The 15,593-nt window shown below is 42.3% G+C and overlaps 1 protein-coding gene across 2 annotated transcripts; it reads right to left on the bottom strand.

Moving 5' to 3' along the window:
- Positions 1 to 549: 549 nt before the first annotated feature.
- Positions 550 to 15,323, bottom strand: pitpnb (phosphatidylinositol transfer protein, beta). Of its 2 annotated transcripts, none has more exons than XM_041059056.1 (12): positions 15,285 to 15,323; positions 11,114 to 11,144; positions 9,991 to 10,136; positions 8,704 to 8,795; positions 8,556 to 8,563; positions 7,574 to 7,648; positions 7,071 to 7,154; positions 5,493 to 5,570; positions 5,273 to 5,377; positions 4,704 to 4,826; positions 4,355 to 4,441; positions 550 to 3,518 (listed from the first exon to the last, which is right to left on the bottom strand). In XM_041059056.1, exons 1-11 carry the CDS (start codon positions 15,302 to 15,304, stop codon positions 4,394 to 4,396), a joined length of 810 nt encoding a protein of 269 aa, XP_040914990.1. In that variant the 5' UTR covers positions 15,305 to 15,323; the 3' UTR covers positions 550 to 3,518; positions 4,355 to 4,393. The 2 variants fall into 2 exon arrangements, with proteins under 2 accessions (XP_040914990.1, XP_040914991.1); XM_041059057.1 differs by having other exon boundaries at positions 4,382 to 4,441.
- Between the last annotated feature and the right edge of the window lie 270 nt (positions 15,324 to 15,593).

Below are 15,593 nucleotides of genomic sequence, written 5' to 3'. Positions count from 1 at the left end.
AATACTATATAAAATTAAGAATTTCTTGTATCAAGCCTTTTTTTTTAATTCTTCACATATACACACATTACTGTGAAAACAGGGAAATAAAGATAAGCCAAATGCAAATGCACATCCCACCCCCAGAACAAAGATTTCCACACTTGATTTCAGTTCGAAACAGGTATTAGATATGATTCGTGGTGTTTATCTAAGAAATAAAGGGTCATTAATGATGTTTAAAAAAAATCCCTTTCTGTTAAAAGGGTGCATTCAGACGAGGAACTGAAAACCTGTACATGCTGCATGTTTAAAAATAATTTGATGAATAAATATAAAAATGTATGATCAGAATAACAACATAATGATGTTAGATGCTAAATAGACTGTGTAATTAATAAAAGGCTCAACAGGCTGTAACTTCAGCCTCCACCTCCAATGTTGCAACCAGGAATATGGTTCTTATTTTAGCTTTAGGAAAAATATTTAATATTTTCTGTCTGGAAGAGATTAAACTCACCCTGAGACACACATTCCTCACACAGAAAACAGGAAACAGCACATTGATTCTCTTATTTGTTCAAATTTATTAGATATTCTGTTATGTTCCATTGTCTAGACCTTCTGTCACAGCCTGAAAGCTGTGAAAAAGAAAAAAAAAAAGGAACTAATTGTTTTACATTCACTACTAATTCCCCTGAATTTTGCCTTATCAGAAAAGAGAAAATTGAGTACATTGTGAATCTTTGTCTTTCAAAAACAAAAAAGAAAACATAAAAGAAAAAAAAAAAACAGTAGATTTTGCAAGTGCTTATTCATGATTACAATAAAGAAAACAGTATTTTGGACTCCATCTGTTCCCTCGGTTTCTATCCCTCCCCTCACAGTCATACCCTGGCTGGCATCACTGGTAATGCTACAAAACTGTACATCACACAGCCTGTACGAATCTACAGGGCGACTCCCGTCATCATCAAACTCGGTCAGGCTTTTCACTCCTCGTCGGTAAGTCTGAGGTCGAGCTGAATCCAGTTTGATTCTGAGGAGAAGCCGCCCTTTAAAAGGATTTCCCTTCTCATCTGATGCAGTTCAAGAGCTTCTCAAAAGCACTGATGTACTGATCAAACATAAACGGAGAATAGTCGAGTGAGAGAGAGAAAAAAAAAGGGAAAAGGTGAAATTATACAAAAAGTGTTGAGCATGCAGATCGAATCTAGTTTTAGTAAATCCACTTGTCCGTCATGTGTTGATGATATAATGGGCCCACGTCATGCCTGTGCAGGTGTGAAGCACGTCAGTGTTCCTGCAGCTCAGAAACGTCCCGCATCGTTCCACACATCTATGTCCTAGCTGTACATTCGTAAGCATGGATGAGGTACAGTTAAACCATGGTATGAGCAACAACGTGTGGACAGTTTGCTCCACTTCACGCACACACACACAGCACACTGTCCACAGAGCTGACACTACCTGCTCCGATAACAATAACTTCCTTAAAGTTTCTTTTAGCAGTACAGTATTGAATGATAGACCTGACAACGCCTAGTAGCTGTGAATATCCCATTCAAGTCAGTGTTTGTATGTACAGTTTGTCCATTTCTATTTAGAAGTACACTTATAACTCTCTTTTAATCTGTCCAACATAGACCACACACAGATAGGTTACAACAAAACCTAGGAGTTTTGGAGACACTCATACCTGATCCAAGAAACAAAGTCTTCATCACAGCTGTCAAACTGCACTAAAGCTACGCTCATGATCATAGAAAACGTCACAAAGTATTTTACCTAGAGCCCAAACAGGATCCGCACAAGATCAAAAATAAAGACGGTTAAACTCAGTTCACGCTGTGATAAAACGGCTACAGCCTCAAGTCGATGCAGCCACAAAAAAAAAAAAAAAAAAGTAGTGATGCATGAAAGAGGAGGATAAAGACACCACCTGTTTTTAGATCAAGGCTCGTACTAGATCACCCAACACTGATCTAAACCGTAAGAGTCAGATTTATTTACTTAACCTTTGCTAAAGCAGTTTCATCTTTAACCAGTCAAGAAAAGTTCGGACTGACTTCATACTTACTTGTAAGTTAAGGTAGATGAAAAGCTTAAAAATCAGTATACATGATGATGAAATAAAAAATAAAAACTATACACCCAGAATGCTTGTAAATCCACAGCTGCAACAAACTTCGCAGATCTGCCTGGACCCATTAGCTCTGTCAGTCGAGAGAGGAAACGGTAGTTTGGGAAAGATATAAAAAAAAAAACCCACCCCACCTCGATTCATGCACGCGGCAACGCACAGACTCTCATCCTCATTTGTTTCAGTTTAAAAAAGAAAAAAGAAAAGCTTCTGTGGAGGGTTAGCCCTCCAGTTAAAGCCCTAGCCAAGGAGAAAGGACATGCAGCGACAGCATGAGGCAAAGTTCAGCAGGCTGGTTGTGGAGTGAGAGCACGGCTGTGTGCAGCGAGTCACTCAGAAGCCTTGATATTAAGCTGAACCTTCTCCATCTCAGTCCCAAGAGTGACAGTCCTAAGGCAGTTGATAACACAAACAAGCACACAAATGCACACACTAACACACAGGTGTATTGTACAGACTCTCCTAGAGGGCGCTAACCCTCTCTCTAATCAACACAAACAATCCACTTGAGCGAAGCTGCACTGCAGCGACTATACACATGCAATGACAGTTTACTGAGGAGTTGCTGTTGTCCACATGCACTTGTGACGGAGGGGACGGGGAGGGGGTGTCGAAATGTGGGACGCGTGTGCATGTGAGGGGAAAACAATAGCAAAGAATTATCTCTCATGCATGAGCATTACATTGGATCTGAACCATAAACAGGCATGGATGAGCCTGAAAAATGAAAACTACAAAAAGAAAGAAAAAACGGGGACACCAGTATTCCCAACAACTGCCAGACAGAGGGGGACAGTGGAACACAGGGGAGAGGAGATCTAGACAAAGTTTACCAGGACAAGAATATAGACAATACTGGGGGGACGGGGGACGGGGACTAAAGTAGAGACAGACAGTTATAATACAAGGGAGGGTAGGGAGGTAAATGGTCCAATACCTGCTAAAGTCATCTCATACCAATTTTCGTGGGAATCTGTTTACCTAAAAACAACATTCTAATTAATTTAAAAGGCTTGACTTTCTGAGTCACGGTTTACACACCTGAATAAAAACAAAGCCCATTGTAATAATCAACTAACAATTACATATCAGGCAATTTACGTTCTGTGCAAAGAGTTTTTTTTTTCTTTTTATATGTATGCAAAACCATGTTTTTTTTTGTTTTCTGGGTGAACAGGAGGCTTGTGATCGGGGTAGGATCTGTACAGTACTGTTAACCAATCTTGTCAAACCCCCCAATGAATCATGTGAGACAGGAAGAGAAGAGGCGACGTCAGGGCCACTTCCTCATCGTGGTGGACGTGTCTCGGATGACGTCATCATGACAGGGTTTGGTTGATTTGCCTCACTGCTCATGAGCAGCACTGGTGCCTCGAATCGGACCTGTTTTACGCAGCTGACGGACGAGAGAAAGAAGTTTTGTGTTCAGTTTGGTGAAAGAAAAAAAAAAAGACAATATAAAAAACAGAGATGTTTAAATCTGTTATGCTATAGGCCATGCACATGCAGGGAAATCAGTTCACTTCCAAAATCCAAAAGGAAAACATGAGCTGTTATCTTTACACCCAGGATCAAAACGAAGTGGAAGCACAGAGAGAAGCGCTGGAGATGAGTGAAGGAGCTGAAACAGACGGTTAACGTGAGTGAGAAGGACAAACGAGTGTGTATGAACAGAGCAGGCGGGAGGAAAGGGACTCAGACGCTACAGACCATGGCCTCGTTCTCTGTGCATGGACAGCTAAGTTAGCTTGACTTGTTAGTTTATGAATTCACACACAGTTTATTTAATTCCTTAAAGCTGATTTAAAATCTACTTCAGTATTTTTATTTTAAATTGAATACATTTAAAGATGTCGTCCATGAGTCCAAACCAGCACGAGTGGACAACAGTCAGCTGGTTCATGAACAAGGCTTTTTATGGTGTATCCCACACAAGCAAGCAGCTCTGTGAGGCTATACTTAGGCACAGAGGTGCTTTCAGCTAAATGCTAACACGCTGTTGTTGTTCAAGAGAACGTCGTGTTCGTGTTAGACTGGCTGAAGAACAGAGCCCATGGGTGGAAAAGAAAGGAAATTAAAAAGGAAAGAGGGAACACAGCAGAAGAGCTGAAAACAAACAGGTTAGACAGCAGCCGCTCAGCTGCAAACGTTAAGAGAGGAAGAGGATGATTTTGTGAAGATGGTGGAGAATGAGCCATGCAGCCCCACCAACGTTCCTTTGTGGAGACTTACTCAGCCTGCCTCTAGTGTTTGACCTACAGTGACGGGCCTCTACTCGTCTGTTGCAGAGGTTCCTCGCACATCTCCCTTCTGACGCATCTAATGTGAAATTCAGGAGTAAAAAGGGTTAATTCAGGTAAGTTTAGCATGTTGTGCCGTCTCCAGCAGTCCGGTCAAAACAAACCAAGGATCATTTGAACCACTATAATTCATCATTCACAACAAACAGCTTTATTCATGTGGAAGCTCCTTTGCTACATTTCATCATTCATTTCTGCCTTGAATTCAAGTCGCCGCATGAGGCAGAAACAGTCCTGTGTAAGTGTGAGAGCATAGCTGTGTGTTCAGTGGGTGGACTCACCTCCTCAAGCTCCTTCTGAGTCTCCTCTTCCATCCGCCTGATGTCCTCCATGGTCAAACCCACCCATTTGTCAATCCAGCAGAACAGCTGGCGGTGGAAGTTGGTGAAAATACGCTTTTCTTGCTGCGGAAAGAAGAAAAGGAATCAAAACCAAAGTAAAACAACTTCTATTCTGCAGAAGCCAATAAGGGTTCAGAGACCAGTCACTGATGGACCACATTAGTACTGTGAGACAGTGACAGTGTTCTGAAAACACACAGATGCATGTTGGAGACTTAAAATGCTATTCATCTGAGATAACCTAAACTTCTCTAACCTAAACTATGCTTTGCTCAGTTTAACAGGTGCAGGGGTTTCAGTGAAGTAACAGTGAGATGTTTCTCAGAGCCACGTCTCCCTCTGCTGTGCGAATCAGAAACAACACCTAACACTGGCACTGGAAATCACCACCAAGCTGCTAATGACAACACACGAGGTCAAAGTTCACGTTAGAAAAAACCTGACTCGTCGAACTTCAGCTCATTAAAAACCATCAAAGTGCAACATGAAGAACAGATACTGTGATTTACCCTGTGGATGAAATTCTCCACTTTGGTCTGCAGACCCCACCATCTGAACTTGACAGTCACGAGTTTGTATGCACACATGTAAGGACAGTCTGTCTTCAGCTCATTCTTTGAAGGACAACAGAGAAAACACAAGTCAGTAAGGTTCGAGAGGGAGGGACACTGAACATCACAGCGTCCTCGGCATTAGTGCAGCTCTGCTTTCTGTTGCTATGGGAGGTACCTTCCATTCAGGGCCTAGAGGTCCTCTGCCCGTCTTGGCAGAGTGGAAAAGAGCAGGATCTTCCTCTGGTTTATAGTCCTAAAAGAAAACAAAGGGCAACAAAACGTTTACACGCAGCAAGAAGCAGACTGAGCCCGAGCCCCACCTGGATCATATGAAAAACGTCCTGTCCCACAGGGTTGTTTTATTAGCTCATTTTATTGTGTTCTCAGTGTGAGACAGATAAACATCAGCCACCGGACTCATCTCCTGAATCCACTTTCTCCATGTGTACTTTAAAGAGAACAAGTTTAGACTCGTCAGTGCTGACTCACTCATACTGAAGCTGTTTAGTCAGACTTCACCCTTCCAGCAAGTGTTCACACTCCTGCTCCGAAACACTGAAGAATCAGCAACCGCAAGGCGGCATCTTTACTGCAACCCCCAACCCCCAAATCCCATCCCCCGAGCTCACGGCTCGCTGTGCTGTTTTAATCCTTCAGGTCTGTGGGGAAAGAGCGGTGCATACCTGGAGCAGATGGACATTCAGATTAAGCCTTGGCCTCAACACTGATCCACTTAAGTCATTATTGTACAGGAGCTAGAGTAAGAAACGCTGGGACAACTGTGACCCACCTTGATGAAAATGGCTTAATGCCTCCTTTTAGAATTTTAAACCACTGGCAACTTGACAGTTTAGGCATTACAGACTGACAGATGCCCCCATTGGGCTAATAAGTGGTTCTAAAAGACAACCGTGGCATTTATTTATTGGTGGTCTTGTGCTATTTAACCCACAGTGTCAGACATAAATCAAATGTTGCCAAAGCAAATGAACTCTCACGTTATTTCCAGTGTGGCAAAGCTCAGTTTTAAGATGAACAGCAAAGACACAGAAGATAATAATAATAATAAGAAGAATAATGTCATGTAAAAGATAAATAAAAAGATTCTGAAAAGAAAAAGGTTCTCCAGCTGCTGCACTGAATAACAGAGCAGCTGCTGGGGCACTGTGACAGCAGTAATGGGGAATTTAATGGGATGCAGGCACATTTTCAGATTCACAGCTGGAAAGCTGGGAACGCTCCGCTGTGTCAGAGACGGAGTCATCCACTGATTCAGTGTCAACGGATAAACGTCGGATGGTGACGGCATCCGTTCAGGTCTGACACAGGGACACAGCTGTCTGTGTTATTAGATATGAAACACTTTGACCTTTGACCTGCACACGCAACAAACACTGAATCAGTCAGGGACACAGAAAATACACGGGATCAAGCAGCCAACCGATGATCATAACGACCTCGGGTCAGCTCAGGCTGCTTTCAGTCCTCGACTTCACACACTTCCACCAACTTCAGGCTTCTTACTGGGACTGAAGTATTTTGTACTGGTCAGTCTTTGACACTGTGGGTTCACCTGTATGCTCACACTCCTCCTCAGGGTGGAGACATCCTGCTGTAAATCCCAGGTGTCCGTTACAAACACCTGCTCATCAGGCCGTGAGCTCAGGTCACCTCTGGTATGATAATCACAACTGATCCACTCACTTTGCATGTTCAGATCTCCAGTGGTTGCTGAAAGAATTTAAAGACTCACCCCCGTGGCCACTTCCTCTTTGTTTGCAATATCTATGGGAACCACCTCCACGGTCCTCCACGTCTGCTCGTCCAGGTCGTGGACCTGTGGCACAGAGAAAGACAAACGATTAAACCTTTAATGTGAAGGATCATGTTGGCTTGTTCAAACCTGTGGTGACTGTAAATCATATGAGATTAAATTCAAACCACACAGCTGTTTAGATTGCTATAAAAAACGTGGCTGTATGATCGTATGAGAGTGTTTATCAGGCAGGGCAGGTGCAATGAAAAACGCTCTCATGTTGCATTATGGAAAATGTGGGATCCAGTGATTCAGGTGCATGACTCATGCTGGTGTCTAAGAATCAGGAGCTCGCAGCCTCTGTTGCTTTGATTTGGACCATTTTTAAAAATCTGTTCCCCACATGACACCGGCCGCTGCTGCAGTTCAATATTATATTATAATTATTATTATATCTCTGGAGTAGCCCTCTAAACACATCGTGTCTTCTGCTCACTTACATTTTCTACTGTTCCCATGTCAGGTTTGTGCCACGTCTCGATCTTTATCATAAAGTCGTCCTTCATGTACTCATTCTGAAAAGCAGGAGAAAAACACACATTTCACAAACGTTCAGTTCACACCACCACTCAGGTGGTACAACTGATCTGAGCAAGGACAAACCGTGCAGAGAACACCATGAATGGAGGGTTCTAAGAGATGTACTTAAACCCCACAGCTAAAGCCAATTAACCAATCAGACATTTAGACTGAAACAACACTGGTGATGCTGCACTGCTCAGCTTGGATCTATTTTTAACCCCAGCAACAGTAGTTAGCTGGCAGATAGAGTGCAGCAATATCAGGCTGTGAGAGAAACCTTCGGAAGACAGAAAAACAAAAAACAAAACCCCCCAAACTGGTCCTACACTGCCTCAACCTACAGGCTGCATCTGAAACTGCACAATATTAAGACAAAAGTCAATTTATTTTAAAAGATCTGCTGCGATCAGCAGTAATGTAGTGTCCGATTCCCGTTTGTTGAACTCTGATGTGCGTTGGCACCATTGACCAGCTGTGGCCCCGAGACTCCAAGATGGAGAAAGCTATCATAGCTTATTAGCTGCGCTGCAGCATCCACTTTCGTTTAACCTCCTCTGTGGGAGCATTAACTGCTCCACACAAGAGGAACGATTTGCAAAATGTTACAGGACTCGATGGGACAAATACGTCTCTGGAATAAACTGTGTGAACCTGTGCCGTTAGCGCTCCTCGGAGAGCTTTTTCTCCCCCTTCAGTATTTCTTTATGGACTGAAGTAATGTACAATCCTGAAACGCTGCGGCCAGGAAATGGCCCAGTATGTAGAGAACTGAAATAAGCTTTGAGAGCACTCCTGAAATTCACAAATATGAACGGATGAATTTTGCCGTTTGAGTTTCTGGTGCGACCAGGCCATAAAAAAAAAAAAAAAAAAAAAAGTTAAAAGGTTTGACAAACTCACCGTCACAACTGCAGAGGAAGGAGGAAAAAAAACAGAGACAAAAGAAAAAGCATCAGTATCAAAAGCCAAGATCACATTTGTCATCTAAACACTTTGAAATATCATGCAACGGTGACCTTTCATGTTCATCATGCAAGCATGAACTTACTGGTGCGACAGTATGGGTAGGCATTCCAAGCCTTTTCATGAAAAACTAATGCTCCCTCTGGTGCAATCATCTTCACGTACCCTGGGACTTTACTGCAGGGAGAGAGAGAAAAGTCAGACAATCAGGCCCACGATCCTCTCATCAGAAGCTAAACATCCACAGGTCCGGAGCGGACTGCGCACTTCAAGCTTCAAACACACCATTTTGTCTTGTCTGGTTTAGGATTTAAGATCACAATTTAAAATCTTTTATCACTTCTACCGGTAATGAATTGTGCTTTATGTTGCCGGCAGCACTGGATTAAAAGGCCTAAAGCTCTTGCCCAAAAACACATCAACACCTATTTCCTGCAAGATCAAAGAACCTGTGATGCAATATAGTGTTGGACAGAATAAGAGGAAACACCTGATGAGGAGTAGGATCCCCCCCTGTCTCCAGAACAGCCTCAGGCCTCCCCCTGCTCCTACGTACATATTCTGCCTGTGCAGTTGGCATATCAGACCTCTGACGGGGGAAGGCCTCAAATTATTTCAGGGATGAGACGCGCGACACGAGTCCTGAATTTGTTTTGGAGATGTTATCATCACAAATACAGAGATGATCGATTGAAGGCACAGAGTTTGTACGGTTGCTTATTTGGGCTGTTACACAACCATGCAGAGCAGCCACCACACCTAATGTCTCCCCTCAGACGGAGCCCATACAGCTCTACCATCAGAGGTAACAGCTGGTAACTGACACTGTCCGTTAACACTTTCCTGAGATCCAAACAAACAGATGGAGGCGAAAGCTCAGATCATGTTGCTCTTTCTATTGCCAAGCGTTCCAGGTTTTAGGAGCCGTACTTACTTAGGTTACCTGGTTGGGAGTTGACCAAAGATCATAACAATGCAATAAATGCCTGATTTGTACCGTAGGTAGCTTTAAATAATAAATATTTCTAAGTACCACCTTTGCAAAGCTGCTATTTATGGTTGTCTCAAAGCTGTTGCCTCAATTCTGTGATGAACACTGAGGCTGTAGATGTTCACCGGACTCTCCGTTGCCATCAGTTGCCCATTTTCATCGGAAGATGAAAATGGGCATTTTTAAATATTTCCCATCATTTTATAGACACAATGAATAATCAACTAATTGAGAAAAACATTCTTCAGATTAACGGTTTGTGAAAATAATCATTAGCTGCAGCCCTAAAGTACACTCAGGGCTACTTAATGATTTTTCTGGAGGTTAGACAGAAGTACAAACATTGTCTCTCATGGAGGACCTCCGATTCTGTGGACTTGCCTCTTTAGATGGTATATTTTATGTGTGTATTGTCCCTTCTCGCCATCCTTCTCATAGGGTTCGTTCTTCAGCACCTCAATGCCTTCTCCTCCTCCGGTCTCATTCTTGCTGGCCTCGGCCACAGAGTACAGCTGCCCGACTTGATACTGTGAAAAATGGGAACAGAGAGAGAGAAGACACACACTGAACACACAGCCACAACTACTGTGACAAACCCTGTGATCATTCGCTAGAACAGGCAAAGACTGAGGCCAGTGCAGGTGCTCTCTGACTGCAGTGCCGCTAACTGTCGCTAGCTGCTGTACAGAAAATTCATAGATTGTATTAGACTCTCTTCAAAAAGCTCAGACCTCTTTTTGAAAATACAGAAATAACAACTAAATTCAGCTCTTAAGTGGAAGTTAGTGAGTGAGCTATAAACTCAAATCATCCCTCCATGAACCTACGGCTGACCTCAGAGAAGCTGCATCCATGTCTATAGGAGACACATCCTGGTTAACTGTCAAAAGGCCTGATGAGCATACAGTGACACATGACAGCATGTCACTGCGGGAACATTAAACTGGCATCATCCTACAGAAAATCCTTCATTTTCATGTTGAAAATGCTTTTTTCCCTTTGTGAAATCTGACTGCTCTTCCTGCCAGCCCCCATGTTTTTTCCCAAGCAGAGAAGCCTGTGAATTTGGGCCAGCGTATGCCGTCACTGGACAGTACAGTCTGTGCTCCCATGAAAACTGAACCAACAGTTGTAAATGCTCTATTTTGAGGCTAAACAGTCTGCACTTCCTCAAGAAACTGAGCACAAAAAAAATGCTTTTCAGAGCAAGATGTCACAGAGACTGAGGCAGTTTTAAAGGCCGAGTCCACACCCCAGTCCAGTTCCCTCCGCAAACACCACCACCAGCCTGTCACACAAATACCAGTGCTCCATAACAAAGGCTATTTTGTCTTAGCCCCTGACTAAAGCCCGACTGGATGAGCATTCTGTGCATAGGAGAAAATAATTACACAGCTATGTCCATTCCAACATACTGAGAAGGCTCAAAAGACTGGATTCAAAGAATTTGCTAAAATGACTCATCATGTAATATTTAAGAGCGTATGGAGGTAATGATACTCACCTCTTCCACAGAGACCGGCAACACTACACGGCTGAGAGAGGGAAAACAAGGGAGAGGTGGGGAAGGAGATGGAGAGAGAGAGAAAGTTAGAACCTTTGGTAACTCATCAGTGAAAATACAGGTGGGAAATACTGAAGTAATGTTCGAAATGCTAAGGAAAGTGTAAAGAAGTCATTTTTCTGGAGACAGCATATGTTTGAAGCTGTACAACAATACTAAAGAAGAAATAATTCCCCAATACTGAGGACAACAACTGAAGTAAGACACTGAGACTGGCTCTGTATTTACAGCAAGACTAAGACATACTAACAATGAAAATAAAAATATGAACTGATGCAAAGGAGTCGATAAAAAAAAAAAACACCATGACACACACTGCAATAGCTGTAACAGCTCAAACAGCAGTTTAACCAGGGCCCTGATTATGGGTGATAATAACAAACTTTTTCTGTGTACCACACAGGTACACAGAAAAAGGGACTTTCTTCCTGCCCTCTCAGGCAGCAGCACCTCCTCCTCTAACAATCCCCACAAACCCTCTGCTGAGATTGGCAGACTCAGCACCCCACCCTAAACCTAAACATAAACTGATAGATGAAGCTGAAACACTGGAGCCTGAAACACTCAGCTCAGGGCAGAAAGTCCTTCACACACTAGATCGACAATGTCGACAACTTGAAAAGCTTCATACAATTCATCTATAGCCAAGAGAATAACAAGAGAAAGAGAGACTATGCTGTAAAAATCGTAATGATGAGAACCGTTATGTCTTGTTAACTGTACCACCAGCCAACAAACCAATTACTCCATCAACTGAGAAAATAACTGGCAGATTAATGAATAATGAAAACAGCAAACAACAAAAATCCTCAACATCTGCATCTCCCAGCTAACAGATGCCATTCAACGACTTTCATTTTTCTTTAAACGCTACAAGACATACCGTGTGTTCTACATAAAAAAAACCTTAATAATTTATACATAACCTGTCATGACACATAACGTTTTCAAAAACAAACCAGATTTTGGCTCTGACAGTCATGTAACCGGAGGAACAATGTAGCACAACTGGAAAAACAAAGGCCGAGCGCCGTGTTTGTGGCTTTGGCTCACAGTGGTGTACACTGCAGCTTTTGTAACAGAGAGAAATTAACATGTTGGCTCTGGCAAAATGTACAAAAGCATCCACTGCATGAGATTTTGAAACGCACCAATCACAGTGACCACGCTACGCCACGGGGGTTTTAATCCTGTGCCGTGAAGAGCCGAGCGGTTTCACTCCAACTGAAGTTTGCACACCTGTTCGTTTCCCTGATGAGCATATGTCAGCGCGAGATGAGAAATTAATCAGTGAAACCACCGGTAATACACCTGCTTTTCCTGAGATATTCACTGTAGTTTGTAGGTGCTTTCCAATAGCACTGTAGCATCAGCTTTACTTTACTGGTAGGGTTAGAGTTATTAAAAAAAAAGGGGGGGATGTTAATATTTAATCAGTTATTGATTATTCACTGTTAAGAAATTGATTATGTTGTGCTAAAAAAAGAGGATTGTGTCAACTGTTTCAAACCTTCAAGGATAGAGATGCACAACACAGTGCGGCCAGTGAGTAGTGGCCAGCATTAGTATTCAGTGTCACGCGTTCATTATATACCCAAATAAACTGTTTACACTCACGGACACAGACTTTGTGAGACTGAGCAGTAACAGTGGCAGCAGAGGGGAGGTCTGCACTGGAAACTCTGTCTTGTTGGATTATAAAAGGAAAAACAGTTAATGAGCTGGCACAGGCTGACCAGTCAGACCAGTCACAGCTCAAGTGGTCTTGTAGTCCAGGGTAACCTTTACTTTTAGGCATGTAAGCTCTAGTGTACAGACATCACAGACACCTGCCACACAGGTGAAAGGATGCTTGAACACCGAGGAGGTAATCAGCCTTTAGAAAGGTTTGAATTCTGATTCATTTCTCTTTGCTGTGACCAACAGAACTACAAAACCAACTGACAACAAACGTACAGCATAATGTGTCTGTGTCCATCAGGAGCAAAGCTGAATTTCACAACAGTGATAACAACTCTCTCTTACATTATTATGTAACTGGTGAATTTACAGTACGGGTTTGTAAGTTAAGCAGGTTGCCATGTGCACATACTGTATTTACAGAATTTGAAACAACTCTATGTCACAAAATGTACGTTTTAAAATTGTGTTGTAATGTTAATGTATATAAAGGATTTTTAGGAGAGGACCGGACGAATAATCACATTTCATTTGGTGCTGAATTTGTGGTCACAAGCAGACATTGTCTGACAGTGGCTCAAAGATCCTGAACAGGATAAAAATCACCATGAACTGGAATCAACATCTGCCAGTAAAACAAAAACAAACATTAAAACTTCCCCACGTTGTTACTTCCTGCAAGGCTTTTCATAGTGAAGAGGGTCATAGACTGCTCAGTTTATGGCCGACGAAATCCTAGTGAGGCATCACTAATAACACAACCACACAGATAACCATGGTAGTATGACAAGAGCTCTCTCCCTGATGCTTTCACTTGTATTCAGGTGCAGCAAGAAAATGAAACTGGCAACGCTGATGGTGAACAGACTGTTCTCTTTATGACAGCTTCAAGATAGGCTATAAGAAAGACCAATACACTTTCACCCAGGTTCCAGATTAGAAAAAGTGATCAACATGAGCAAGGGAGTTAATATGTTGTTCCACAGTGTGAGGCAAAATTATGATATGCAAATGACAACACCTTTATCTCTGATAGAAACGTTGCTCCCTCTACCTACCCTGTGATTTAAGTAGTTTTGAACAAGCCTCGTTTTGAATATCGATACTGGTGACAACAGCAAATATATCAAGAAAAACTGATCCATCACATGTTCGATCAAATCCCGGGCTCATGAAACGTCTTCTTGGCGATTCAGTATTTGCATCACTGCTTTTGTGCATTTGCATAGTTAAACATATCACATAACGAACATTTGTTATTTACCACTGAAAACGGTTTTGTGTTGCATGTGATCCTCGTGTTTGGCAAATTATTTGGGGGCAATTAAAATATATTCAGTGTGGGCCTGTTAATAACGCCTTTAAATCTTAAATCACGACGTATTTTCCCTCTTTATATGGTACAGTTAGTTTTTAACAATAAATATAATTCAGTATCAGTATTGATATCATGGTTCTGGTATTACTTGGTATAAAAACCAAATTTTGTGGTATAGCCCACTTTAACAACAGGTACCGTTATCTGCAGCGGATGTAGGTTAGCCACATAATAAAAGCTAGCTTTGATGAGAAAAGAAAAGTGGATAAAACCGCACGACCCCAATACAAGTGATTTAATTAGTTGTGTTACCGAGCCAGCATTACTCTGATGTTAGTCTTAGCCGCCCAGTTAAAGGGCTAACTCTCTAATGCTAGCGCCAACAAAGTAACAGCCAAGTAGTTAGTCCTTCCATAACCTCACGCTAGCTTGAAGGGTACAACTGCTATGAGTTACTGGCCAATATTAGAAGATAATTCCCGCTCAACTCTTTGAAAACACTAAGGTTAAATGCAATATAACCACCAGCTAGGTTCCAACTTAGCAGTAAATGCTAGATGTATGCGTTACAGAAGAGCTCCGTGGTCTGAAAATTGTCATGCTAGCATCTAGCCGGCTGCTATAGCTAACGTTAGCCAGCTAGCATTAATGGTAAATCCGACGGAGAAAGAACCTTAATCTGTCACTCACCGAAGCTTTACATTACGGCACTTTACAGATATAACAAGCCGCTAACCGGCTAGCAGGCGATATGTTCAATCATCAAAGTGATGTTCACAAACTGAATGTGCAGATTATTTGCGTGTAACCAGTGCAGCCTTTTTATGTAACTCATTTTCATTAAGAAGCTAATTATCCCCTCTGCTGCTACAACTCAAGCTAACGTTAGCTCGCACTAGCAACGCCTAAAAAAGACCGGTGTGTCCCGTTATGCACGTCCCGATCCACCCTGCTCAAAGCTGGCTTTTTACGGGCTGCGGGAACGTAAAATCCTGCGAGCGACAGCAGTAAACGAAACACACATGTTTAAGCTTCAGTAACGCGCTCTCGGACAGATGAAAATACCACTCTAAATGCGCCAAAAGACATTTTTAAAAACCACTTCAGACTCACTATTCCTTGATGAGCACCATCTTCGTCACCCGGGCTGCGCCTGCGCATTAGGAGGCGACACCAGATAGAATTATCAACAAGTTTGTCCCGCCCCCTTGGCGAAATCTGATTGGCTGACAAATCCACACCATTGTTCATAGCAGTATCTGCATACTGTATTAAAGGTGTAATATAACTGTTTATCTAAACAGAATAGCTGGCTGTGATCACCTGTTATTCACTGTTACTTACAGTGGTGGAAAATACATTTACTCAAATACTTCAGTTTAAGTATAAATCTGAGGTACTATCTGAATATTTCCATTTGAG

The sequence above is a fragment of the Toxotes jaculatrix genome, chromosome 16 (genome assembly GCF_017976425.1).
Source record: "Toxotes jaculatrix isolate fToxJac2 chromosome 16, fToxJac2.pri, whole genome shotgun sequence".
NCBI lineage: Eukaryota > Metazoa > Chordata > Actinopteri > Toxotidae > Toxotes > Toxotes jaculatrix.
The sequence above is the reverse complement of the archived record's forward strand: the minus strand, read 5'-3'. Positions and strand labels throughout refer to the sequence as shown.

What these genes read in the sequence shown, in the direction of transcription:
- pitpnb (XM_041059056.1), bottom strand. Translation starts at nt 15,304, where the DNA reads ATGGTGCTCATCAAGGAATA. An exon ending in ATGGTGCTCATCAAGGAATA is followed by an intron (nt 11,145 to 15,284) that starts GTGAGTCTGAAG and finishes TCCCTCTCTCAG; the next exon opens with CCGTGTAGTGTTGCCGGTCT. An exon ending in CTCAGAAGGAGCTTGAGGAG is followed by an intron (nt 4,442 to 4,703) that starts GTGAGTCCACCC and finishes ATTTCACATTAG; the next exon opens with ATGCGTCAGAAGGGAGATGT.